This window comes from Notamacropus eugenii, chromosome 3 (assembly GCF_028372415.1).
Source record: "Notamacropus eugenii isolate mMacEug1 chromosome 3, mMacEug1.pri_v2, whole genome shotgun sequence".
NCBI lineage: Eukaryota > Metazoa > Chordata > Mammalia > Diprotodontia > Macropodidae > Notamacropus > Notamacropus eugenii.
The window spans coordinates 93,590,973-93,604,379 of NC_092874.1; the positions used below are offsets into that span (position 1 = coordinate 93,590,973).

The window sequence follows — 13,407 nt, forward strand, 5'->3', positions numbered from 1 at the left end:
AAATATGAATAAAATAACTTATTTGAGTACCACTTCTTTTGGAGACTGCCTATGCTGTAAGAATAAATTGAAGAGATGGACAGAGTCCTAGAGATTTTAATGAAAAAGAGTAGAAACCATGAAATAATTTGAAGTTGAATTGTATTGCATAGAATTTAATGGTATGCATTATATAGTGATCTCTTTATATACACAAATATATTTGGCATGAAATTTTATTCCTAATTTTCATTCCACTAGAAATTATTTTACTGGCAACTGGATCTTAATAACTGTTGTTCAGTCAGGTCTGACTTTTTGTGACCTCCTTTGGAATTTTCTTAGCAAAGATAGTGGAGTAGTTTACCATTTCTCTCTAGCTCATTTTGCATATCAGGAAACTGAGGCAAAGATGATTAAGTGACATCCTCAGGGTCACTACTTTTCACTTGAATTTAAAAGATAAATGTTTTATGTCTGTAAGATACTTTTTCTTTAGCATGTATAGACACCAACTTTGGAAGTAAACATCTAAAACAGTTTTATGAGTTTTTAATCTAGAAATTTGATTTTTAAAAGTAAGACTATAGATTATAATATTTTTAGCTGCTGGTTCTTTAGCTCAAGATTGTAATTTTATATATGTTGAACGAATCCTTGAGTTGTTCAGTGAGTTCCTTAAGTCAGTGGCCAAGCTGGAATTCAATCTTGGATTATTTAATTCTAATTTTAATATTTGTTTTACATTATGGAACTATATAATTGCATTTCTTTTTTAGATTGAATTAAACTTGCAAGGAAATCATAATTATGTGTATTCAGCTTCCAAATCATGTGATCTTTTAGCTATTCATTAAACTGTATTATAAGCTTAAAATAAATCATCTCTTCTCCCTTCACAGTCTGAGTGAAGGAAAGGTAGTGGCATAAAAATTAATTCAGAGAATTATTGTTGAAAAAATGGAATCTATGTAGTTAATATTAAATATTTCTTTAATGTCTTGAGAAAACATTTTTCTACCAGTGAAATTAGCATGTGCCCCCAGAGTTCTCAGACTTTCCATATATGACAGGAAAGTCCTTTATTTAGACTTATTTCATTATTGACCAGCTGTCCAAGATTTATCATTTTCATCAACATTTGATGATTTATATATTACTTACAGGTCACATATATGGACCTCTTTAGTTTAGAAGTTGAATGCTTTACCTCTATATCAAATTGTTATGTTGCTTTTGCACAGGCAGGACTGGATAAAGAGGGAATAATTACATACACAGAAAAACCCTACAGTAATAGATTTTTTTAAGATGGCATTGTTTACTTGTGTTATATGGATGTTCTTTACATTTTCATCATATTGACTCAATTCATGACAGTCATGATTCTCTGGTATATATTTTTAATTAAGAAAATATACAGTTAATTGAATATTAAGAGAAAACCTAAGACTTTTTAATCTTGGTTGTAACAGGCAGATATATGTTGCATAATTTTGTTAAACTTAAGTAAATTTTCTGGCTTACCTTTTTATTTTCCCCATTAGGTGAAACAGTCATGTGGCTGCTGTTTTGAAGCAGTCTTATTGCTTAAATTGTGTTATTTTTAGTTTTAAATTGTGTAGTTTTTAGTCACATCAGTTGCTAAGAATATAGGCAATTAAAAAAAAATTGAAAACATTACTTTATATTTACTAGGGTCGTGGATCTGGATTCCCTGGAAAACGAAGACCGCGAGGTGCAGGACTTTCAGGCCGAGGTGGTCGAGGCAGATCCAAACTCAAAAGTGGGATTGGCGCTCTGGTTCTTCCAGGGGTAAAACTTATTAATTTTTTCTGTTGTATTAATATATATGCTGTTATTTTTGTCTTTAACAAATAATTTAGCATATATTCCGGGATTTAAGAAATTGACAGGTGGACTAAATGGGATGTCTAAAACTCTACATCTACTCTCATTCAATCTTTTCTCCAATATATTAGAGTCCAATCTATTTGACTTTTCCCCTTCCTTTTTTACCACTTTAATATCATTTTGATGTTACATCCTTGCTAGGTCCTGGGAAATAATAATGAGTAATGAGATGCCATCTGTAACTCTGTTCTACATTTTTTCTGTCTAGCATTTGAAACAAATTGCATTTAAACATGGCTTTTAATATTGTCTTTTATCTTTTAATAATTTTTATTAAGGGGATTTAATATTCATGACTTACAAGTATTTGGCTGTCAAATTATGGATTATTGGTAAAAATGTTATTAAGAATGCTATTGGTATGAGTTTGGTTAAGGTAATGAACATTTTTCAGGTAGGAAAAATTTAGATGTCTTTTTAAGATTCTCTTTATGGATGACTGCTTCTAGATATGATTTTGGCAGCTTGTTATTGGTTTAGTATTTAGTTTAGGGAAACCCTTTTGGACCAGATTAGTATAGATTTTGCTGATAATTTATTCCTTCCAAAGATGGAATTTTCTAACATTTTCAGGAATCTAACGTACAATATACAGAGTTCCACACTTTTACATAATTCTTCACTTCAGGGGGGAAAAGATAGAGAAGTTGCTCTTCATATCACGATTTTGGAGTTAAGCTTGATTCTATTTTCTCAGGTTTTAATTTTGTGGTGTTTTTTTTTACTGGTCAACCATTATTCATTTTTTTAAGTGCTTATTATGTGCAGGTACAGTGCTAAGTAATGGGGATACAACGAATAGTGTAAGGACAGTTTTCAAGGAACTCACAGTCTAATGGGTGAGATGGTATACCTGCAACTATGTACAAACATGTTATATTCACAAATAATTGGAAATAATCAACTGTGAGAGGAGGCACTAGAATTAAGTCATGTTGATTTGCCTCTGTCTTATTGATCACTTTTAAATAAACAAGGATTATAGATGGTTATAAAAGGTAAAGTAGAAAATTTCAGTTGTCTAAAAACTGAATTTTTTGTAGGAACAAAGTGAAACTAGAAAATAAGAAAGGAAAGTGAATTAAAAACAAGAAAAAATGTTGACATCCACTATATATATGTATTGTGCATGTGTTTATGTATATGTATGCACACACATATTTACACACTATATACATATGTGTATATATATATACACATACACATTATACACACACACACACACACACATATATAGCAAGAACTGAATTTTACAAGACTGAGCCATTCTACCTATTTCTTAAGTATTTGTAGGATTTGATGCAGTGGTATTCAAAAGAAGAATCACAAATGAAGGTATTGGATTCATTAGGCTAAGGTAGAATATAGATTAAGTTCATATTACTGCTTGGAATTTTTAGAAAAAAATAAGCAAAATATTTAGCATGTACTTGGATTTTAAAAAAAATACGTATTTGTGGTTTTCTTTGCTGTTCTGTTCATTCAACTGAGCATACAGAGTATAATAAGTAATAGATGGCAGAAGAGAAAATGTTGCAAGAATACCAGAGGGTTGTACCCATACATTCCTGGTCTCACTCTCTGATCTAATACAGACTCCTGCATCCATTACTTGTACTTTTACTGTTTTTCAGTCATATTTCTTATTTCAATGCTGGACTTGGTTTCTAAAGTATCCTTTTTTTTTTTTGTCTGTGACAATTATTTTGTGTGAAAAGCCTTATTTTACTTTTTATTATTATACATATTCCTTGTTTCCCTTTCTGTCTGCTCTTTTCACTGTGACTAATTTATTATAGTGGTATTGCACTGAAAAGTTTTATCATTGTATCTTAGCCTGTGGAGTTTTACATGGCTATCAGAGTTTGGTAAGAATGTATAGTATTCTTAACATATATCTCTGGATCTTGATAATTACTTTGATAGCTCAAGAAAATAAGGTTGGCCCAACAGGGTAAAAATGATTCCTAAAAGCGTCCACCTAGTAGTGATATTTAGCAGGAGTGCCCAAAGGAGTGAAATTAACACTTTCTTTCTTAAGGTACCAGATTTTTATGTAAATACCAAACAGTGAGGCCTAATGGTAAATAAGGCTAAATGGTAACATACCCTCTTTGTAACTGTATCCTTGTTTATGGAAAAGAGAACCTGACTGACATCAGGAGATTGTATCCCTGACTTTTTAAGCCTTTCCCTTTCTGAGCCACATTTGTCTTAAATTGAGGTGATTTAGACTTGCTAGCTTTTGTTAGATCTCATTCAGCCCTAACATACCTTGATTTTATACTCCATTCTGCTTCAGCTTTTTACTTCTTTTTATTCAAAACCTGCTAGTGACTATCACCCACCTTCTTCATGTTATAGCAAACTAGAACTAAATTTCTACCCTTCTTTCACATTCTACAGAGCTAGGATTCCTGGGATCAGTTTCTAAACCATCCCATGAATCTTCTTAGAACATTCTTTTTTCTTTTTTTTTTTTTTTAATTTAATTTTATTATTATTTTTAATGTTTTACAATCTCTGCCATAAAATTAAGATTTTTTTTTGGGCTTCTAATCTCTTTACTCTATTCAAGAACTGTTTTCTAATCTTCTAAACCTCATCCTTGAATCCTCTCTCACCCTTCTACCTTAATTTTTTTGCTCTGTGAGGCATTTTACAGAGGAGGAAATTGAATACTGGATTTTAATACAACTAGCTCATGGTCACATGACTAACAGATGTTATAAACAAGATCAGAATCCAAATATCTCATATTTCTTTATGAGTTATAGTTAACAGTAAAATTTTGCTAAAGAAAACAATTTTTATTTTTATTTTTCCATACTTGATCCAGTTCCTTATTCTGATATATTAGGAAGCAGATGATTGTAATAGAAAATCACCCTTCAGGGATACTTGGCACATATATGTAAAATAATTAAGTAACTTAAGCAGTGGTCAATATTTCCTGTGAATAAGAAGTTAAATGTCCAATATAGTAAACATTCATCTTCTTCACAAAGAAAATATACAAGCTTTTGGTGAAATTGTTTAATATTAAATTTAATCTAATTTTATAAAATATTCTCAGAAGTAATCCTCTCAAAAGTATAAATGTCTTACTGCTGATGGAATGTAATGTAATTTAAATTTCACTCTTTTATAGGTCACTTCTGTAGATATGTTATCAAGCAAGGATGAAGAAGAAAATTCTATGCATAATACAGTAGTCCTATTTTCTAGCAGTGATAAATTCACTTTACATCAGGTATGGGATTATTCTTTTTCTTTTCATTTCTGTTCTGTAAAGTATTTTGCTTCAGTGTTTTTGTGTTTGAATTGATGCAAATTTTTTGTCATTTAATTTTATGGGGAAAAAAAAGATTTTTATTGTTTTCTTTTTTTAAATTTAGGATATGTGTGTAGTTTGTGGAAGCTTTGGCCAAGGGGCAGAAGGAAGGCTACTTGCATGTTCTCAATGTGGTCAGTGTTACCATCCATACTGTGTCAGTATTAAGGTGAGTGCTATTATATTTAAAAACTTGTAAAAGTTATTTTGTTTTCCATTTTATTTACATTACAACATAACAATCCTACTTTTTTTAAAAACCATAATCAGGAAGAATTCGTTAAGTAGTTAAATATTTTTGACAAATGTGGTTGTTTTCTTTGTTATTTGTGAAAGACTTTAATTAAATGTTATTCTTTAATGTTTAGTGCTGTAATAGAAATTAATACTTTGTAATTCTGTAACCATAAACAGGTTAGTTTGAACAAGATGCTTTACAATATATACATAAAATATAAATGCTATTTTTTTTTAAAAGGAAAAAGTGTGTAGCTTAATTTAATTATCTGTTTATTTTCCAAATTGCCACCAACTATAGAGTTAATTAATGTTTTAGATTTATTAGTCTGGCATAAAAAGGAAGAAATTTTAATTTGATATGTGACAATGAAAAAGGTACATAAGCTATTTATTACAACAGTTTAAGTATTAATTATTTTCATTTGTATACACTATCTTAAAAAGTAGATACAATTTAACCAGACTTATTGAAATGCAATCTCTATTTTGAATGAAATAATTTTTTCCCTTTCTTTGTCAGTCATGATTCATTTTATTTATCCAGTGTCTCATTCCTTGAAGTTCCCTGAGTAAAGACACACACTTGTATAGAAAAAGACAACCAGACCTTCTCTGTTGATCAATACCAAGTAGTTCCTCTGCCTACTCCACCACTAAAAGGATATAAATAGTGAATTCTGGCCATATACACTACTAGGTTATGATTTTCTGTGGATTTATTCTATTAACACCAACTATGCAGGCTTTGTGAGCAAAGAACCGATTTATTAAAATCATACCTATGAGGCTAATGAAACAGACTCTGCATTGAGAAAATTGAAAAGAGCATATGAATAATTAATTAAAAATTGCTTTACTGGGGGGTTGGGGGGACATCATGTGCTTATATATGTAAAAGAATTAAGTAGCTTAGACAGTAGTGACTATTACCCTTGAAATGGCCTTCGAGAATAAGCTAAACAAATCAATTACTCCTTGGAACATGAAGAAATATTAGTGCAAAATGAAAATATTGAAATAGATGTAAAAAATATAAGATAGGATATTTTTTAATTGACATAAAAAAAGGGTTAATTAAAGATAGTTTAAGAATCATTGGTCTCCTTGAAAAACCTAATAGCAAATATCTGAACTCTCTAATTCAGGGAATCACAAATGAGCAAAAAGCATAAATCTATTACATCTAGAAGGATGCTGAAGCATCTGAAAAGTAGTAATTCAGGTAACATCAGACTACATATAGTATGGATCAAGTAAGCCTTGGAAGCTTCTCCTATAAATGAAAGAAATTCTTGGAATACACATTCCAAGAGCTAAAAGAGAGACTAACAACAGAAAGTAATTTAGCCTAGAAAGTGACTCATGAATAAATGACTTGTAATGTAATAAAGGTCTTTGAGTGATTTTTAAGAAAAGTATCTTGAGTAGGAATTTTGAGATACAAACACAGGTATCAAGAGAAACCTAGAGATGTAATTTATTTGAGCTACTGCAAGGGGGATTCTGTTATGATGAGGAAGGGCTGATCTTCCCAGAATTTCTATTTTTCTTTTTCAGTTTTAGTGTCTGGACAAAATAACACGACCATAAATTCCTGCAATTGAGCTGATCCATTGTAGCCTATAATCTGTGATTGTAGTTTCTCCTTGACTTGAGTAATTAGATAATTACCTATTCAGATAGCATTCTATATGTAGTATGGAAATGAACAGGAAAAGAAGAATCTATAATTACTGTGCGCTTCTATACACACATACACATACACACACAGATCTATCTAACAAATAAGATAATTTTGGTGTTTTTTTTTTTAAAGATAGGTAGCTATTTTAGAAGTATACTAGAGAAGCATTCCTTTTCTACAGATGCTTGGAGGGTGAGAACTCTCTAGTACTCTCTGAGATATCTAGTTCTATGAGTCTAAATGACATTTGTTGACTAACTTAGTAATAGGTAGTAAAATGATTTGGTCTCCAATTGCCCTCATAAAACAAGTACTAGAGGTGTGAGACTAAATCACATACTTATTGGGTATCATGAGAGAGGATTATATAAACCTTAATCAGACCTTCTGGTAAATGAAAAGTTTAACAGTCAGATTTTTTTTTTTTAATCAATTTTTATAAGTTTGCAAGCGACCACCCTCAGATTCAACCAATTTAGCATTTATTAAGTATTTATAATGTGTTTTAAAATGTGCTAAAGCCCTGGTAGTTAAAAAAAAAAAAGTAAAACCTTTTTTCTTGCTCTTAAGAGGAATGTAATGACCCCAGCTCCTGGGATAAGAATTCACTGTTTGACAAAAACTGCTCGGAAAATTGGAAAGTAGTGTGGTGGAAAGTGATCATAGAACAGTGCCTGACACCATATAATAGAATAAAGTTCAAATGTGTACAAGATCTAGGCATAAAGGCTCATACTATAAACAAATTAGGGAAGTAAGGAGTAGTTTATTTGTCAGATTTATGGAGAATGGAGGAATTTATGATCAAATAAGAGATAGAGAACATTATGAAATGCAAGATGGACAACTGATTACATTACATTGAAAATTTTTTGCTCAAAGTCAATGCAATGAAGATGAGGAGGGAAGCGGAAATCTGAGAAAGAATTTTTACAACTAGTGTCTGTCATACAGGCCTCATTTCTAAAATATATAGAGAACTGAATCAAATTTACAGGAGTACAAGGCAATAGATATGTGAATAGGCAGTTTTCAGAGGAAGAAATTAAAGCTATCTATAGTCATATGAAAAAATACTGTAAATCACTATTGATTAGAGAGATGCAAATCAAAACATCTCTGAGGTACCCCATCACATCTATCAGATTGGCTACCATGACAAAACAGGAAGATGATAAATGCTGACAAAGATAGGTGAGTTGGAACACTAATTCATTGTTGGTGGAGCTGTGAGCTGATCCAGCCATTCTGGAGAGCAATTCAGAACTATGGCCAAAGGGCTACAAAAATGTGCATACCCTTTGACCAAGCAGTGCTGCTTCTAAGACTATACCCCAAAGAGATCATAAAAAAGGAAAAAGGTCTCACATGTACAAAAATATTTATAGCAGCTCTCTTTGTGGTAGCCAAGAACTGGAAATCAAGGGGATGCCCATCAATTGGGGAATAACTGAACAAGTTGTGATATATGAATGTAATGGAATACTATTGTGCTATAAGAAATGATGAACACATGGACTTCAGAAAAACCTGGAAAGCCTTATGTGAATTGAGCTGAATGAAATGAGCAGAACCAGGAGAACCTTATATACAGTAATAGCCACAGTGTGTGATTACTGTTTCTGATAGACTTAGCCCTTTACAGCAGTGTACAGACCTAAAACATTTCCAAAGGACTCGTGCTGCAAAAAACCCTCCACATCCAGAGAAAAAACTATGGAGTTGGAATGTAGAACAAAGCAGACTATTTCTCCTTTGTTATGTTCTGTTTTTCTCATGGTTTCCCCATTCATTTTAATTCTTCTCTGCAACATGAATAATGTGAAAATGTGTTTAAGAGGAATGTGTGTATAGAAACTCTGTAAGATTGCACACCTTCTTGGGGACGGAATTGGAAAGGAGAGGGAGAAAATTTGTCGAAAATTGAAAACAAATTAAGAAATTAAGAAATTTTGGGTAAAAACTAACAAATCTTTGTAAGTTTAAATAGACTGGGGGCAGCTAGGTGGTGCAGTGAGAACAGAGCACTGTCCCTGGAGTCAGGAAAACCTGAGTTTAAAAAAAAAAAATGGAATGTAACTTGTAAATAGCTGTGCACATGAGTACAGATACATATCAAACAAGTTTGACAGTCAGTACATTTATTAGAGTAATCATACAAACCTGGGACATTCAAGTAAGGAAGAATACCTTCTAGCTGAATGTATTATGGGTAGTGAAGCTCCTGAACCTAGGCCTGAAAGAAAAGGAATTCACTCGGTCCTGATGTGAGGAGTAATTTTTTTAGGGCAACTGTTGTGGCAGAGGGGGTTTCAGATGTGTACATTAGGACATTTTGGCAGTGTCAAGAAGGAAGCATTCAAAAGGCCAGGGAGACTAATTAGGAAGAAATTGAAGTATTCTAGAACAGAGGTAGTTAGGGTCTGGGCTCTGTTATTGGTAATGGAATAAATGAAAGTAATTATTAGAATGATTTCCAGTAGCTTCCTTCCTGATGGATTATATGTGTAGGGGATTGAACAGAGGGGGAAGCGTTTGGTATAAATGAAGATTGGCAGTTGTATAACTTGAAGAGTGCCAAAGCTATGTAAAGAAATAGTGACAAGTTATGGAGAAGACCAGTTTAGCTTTAGATTTGTTGAGTTGTTTGTATCTGAGACATCATGGTAAAAACTTCCAGTGAAGACTGAGAGGGAGAATTCAAGGGTTAAAACAAACTTAATGATTAAGATGTGAATCATCTTTATCAAGGTGAAGGATCAAAATCTTATACTACATGAAATTACCACACATTTTTATTGAATATGTGCTATATGTATGGTACATTGGGGGATGGGCATTATCAAGTTTATGTAAGATGTTTTCATGGCGCTTATGTTTTATTATTGCCGTAACCTTACACTATTGAAGACTTAAGGGGTAGTATGTGATAATGTATAAGTATTTGAATGGTATTTATGTGGTAGTGTGATTACACCTGCTTTGCTTCACCATGTAGTAGATGTAGGAGGAGTTAATAGAAGTTGCAAAGAGACTTTTGGCTTAATATGGAGAAAAAATTCCAAGACATTGGAGTTATACCAAATTTAAATGGGCCACCTTGAAAGGTACTAGATTGGTCAGTAATATCAAATGTATATGAAATTCAGAGAGCGTAAGAGCTGAGAAGAGATGGTATATTTTGTCCTTTTGAGTTCTTGGTCACCTTGGAGGAGAGATCAGTTTCAATCAACCAGTCAGAATAGGGGCCCCAGTGTATTGAAATAAGATCTGTAGAATAGGTCGCATATATGTATCTCATGAATGGGAAGGAGAGAGAAGAGTATCTTGGAAGGAAGTATCAGTATTAGGGGAAGATTGGAATTTTTAAATTTTTTTGTTAATTCATTAGATTTCAAAAGAATAGGGGAGACAATTTTTTGAATAAGAGGATAAGGAGCCAATACTGAGTGAGAGATGAAACTAAGAGTGGAGTTGAGGGTTTGAGATAGAGTAGATGACAATTGCAATTGAAAACAAATCAGAGTTCTTTCTAGATGTACATTTTAAAATTTACTTGTCTACAGGTGTATATTATCTATCTTTTGTCACCTCTAACAAAATCTTATAATGGATTTTCACATAATGGCAAGGGCTGAAGAAATTTTCTATCCAAGATAATTTGGATGTCAAGTTACCTCTTAAAATTTAAGTAATAAAGATGGTAATATGTGAAATATCTTCTTAATCAGTACACTTAATTATTTATTTTATATATCATCTCTTTACCCATGGCTGTGTAATCTAAGTAAGAATGGAGTGTATGATAATGTCTCCTCATCATTTCTTCCTTTGTAGAGAATGCATTTCAAAGTTTTCTTCTGAAAGAAAAAGTATCACAATGACCACCTTTAGGAAAACAAAACACTTTTGATTCAGAATTGTTTGAGATAGTTCCTAGTTTAAATCTGCTATCAATTAGCCATGATTTTTGGCATTTATGAGCACATTCCATAATATACCATTTAAAACAGGTCTTAAAATGATATTAATTGATACCTTTTTACAGATCACCAAAGTTGTACTTAGTAAAGGCTGGAGATGTCTTGAATGCACAGTTTGTGAAGCCTGTGGCAAAGCTTCCGATCCAGGACGACTCCTTCTTTGTGATGACTGTGACATAAGCTATCACACTTACTGCCTGGATCCTCCATTGCAGACAGTTCCCAAAGGAGGCTGGAAGTGTAAATGGTACATTGTTTTAAAGTTTCATTGCTACCTTTTCCTTTTCTCTTTTGTTTTCATATCACTTTAAAAAGTCAACCACATCTACTGATGATAACAAAATTTACTATTTAAGAACATTTTGCTGGGTATTTTTATTAAATTGAGATTTCGATTGTACTGCACTTCTTTGTTGGATCTGTGATGTTACCTAGATTTCAGTCCATTCATATCTTCACTTTCTGTGACATTCTTTTCTTTTTTCTTATAAAATCTCCACTGGAGATTTATTTACCCATTGAACCACAAGGCGTTCCTCCTTGGTATTTTGATTCTCATGTATAACTGTAGCATTCTTTTTCTTATATGACTGGCCCCTACATCCTTTCTCAGTCATAAAATTCCTGAATAATTTTATTCATGAAATATGTGTGTATACAATAATGTTTTTCAGCATACTTGTGGTCTTTATTTGTTCTTCCTTTAACCTATTAAAGGAACCTATTATCCTTTGGTTCAAAATTTTGTTTTTGTAGAGATTGGGCTACGCAGTAATTTTTAACCATATAGCATCACAGTCTAGGTGTTTAAAAAACATTGGCCCTTAAGCAGTTTGGCGTCTTTAAAGGTTATGTAGTTTCCTGAATATAGTATTTAAGTGCTAACACCTGGAGTATTTCCCATGGCATTGAATTGTTATGTTAACCTCCACTGTTTGTCCCCAGTGTGCAAAAACTCAACTGCCCAATTTGCACTTAAATTAACTTCTCATACAGTCTATATTATAGGTAGAAAATGTGGAATTGTTTAAATTTTTGTTTTGCAGGTGTGTTTGGTGCAGACATTGTGGAGCAACATCACCAGGTCCACGATGTGAGTGGCAAAACAATTATACCCAGTGTGCCCCATGTGCAAGTTTATCTATCTGCCCAGTCTGCTCTCGAAATTATAGGGAAGAGGATCTTATTCTGCAGTGCAGACAGTGTGACAGGTAATATCTTCCTTTTAATAATATTCCATATGTATTTTTTAAATCCATTTTCCCCAAAGTTCTCATGCCATAATATCTCTGGAGTGTTAAGTCAGCAATTCTTGAACTTTTAACATTATGCAAAACGATGTCTGGCAAGATGGCTGAGTTTTTTCATCTAACCCTAGTTCCCTATCCTCATTTATGCACCACAAAATAAATGCTAATTATGAAAAACAGGTAATAAATTCTCATGGACAGAAAAGCTCAGAAAAGATATTAAATCTGAAGTAATGAGTAGATGAAAAAGAGTTTCAGATAAAATGAACATATATGATCAGATAAAGGTTCTAGGAGAAATTATCAGAAGAAATACTAAAATGGTAATTAGATTCCTTGGAAATAATCATGAAACCTTTGTAAAAACTTTTCTAGTTGTTTAGCTGTTCTGTCAATAGAATAATGGAATAAAATTAGAGCTTTTAAAGAAGAATTTTAGAAGGCAGATGATGGTAAGTGCTTCAGAGTATTTGGTAAATGAAAGATCTTTAAGTGGCAGATATTATGGAAAGAAATGTTAGAAATAGAATTGAATTTGCAAAGATGTAAAAACAAACATTCCTTGACCATAGCATGTTATGAGATGGGTACTGTAATGTGGAGGGGTAGAAAGTTATTTAAACCTCTTTTCTGCCCCCTAACCACCTGTCTGTGCCTGGTCATCAAATTAAAAAAATCAAAGACAGTAAAATTGGTAAAATACTCAACATCCCTACAGTGCAATTAACCTGACCTTGAAGATTAAAATCAGGAGGAAAATCTGAGATTTATTGTCTAATCAACATATTGTTAAAAAAAAAAATAGGGAACTTGATGAGATTTGTTAACGGAAAAGTACAGATCACTGGTCTCCATTGGATGTCATTAGAATCAAATTCAGCCCTGAAATGTGGACACCTGGTTCTGGATTTTGATATGAAAGAATGAATCCTGTTAAGTTGGAATAGATTAATTATTTGGTATACCAGTCCTGTTCCTGTTTGGTAGATCAATCCTGGTTGTAGTTGATCCCAGAGCCCCAGT

General features: G+C 32.4%; 1 protein-coding gene across 9 annotated transcripts in view; it reads left to right on the forward strand.

The window, feature by feature from the left end:
• KMT2C (lysine methyltransferase 2C) overlaps positions 1 to 13,407 on the forward strand; it is a 285,522-nt gene that overhangs the window by 167,271 nt on the left and 104,844 nt on the right. For all 9 annotated transcript variants that reach the window (XM_072652159.1, XM_072652155.1, XM_072652152.1 and 6 more), the window contains exons 16-20: positions 1,678 to 1,794; positions 5,045 to 5,146; positions 5,292 to 5,396; positions 11,200 to 11,381; positions 12,181 to 12,345. In XM_072652159.1, the coding sequence (XP_072508260.1) occupies positions 1,678 to 1,794; positions 5,045 to 5,146; positions 5,292 to 5,396; positions 11,200 to 11,381; positions 12,181 to 12,345 (671 nt within the window). The remainder of the gene's footprint in view (positions 1 to 1,677; positions 1,795 to 5,044; positions 5,147 to 5,291; positions 5,397 to 11,199; positions 11,382 to 12,180; positions 12,346 to 13,407) is intronic.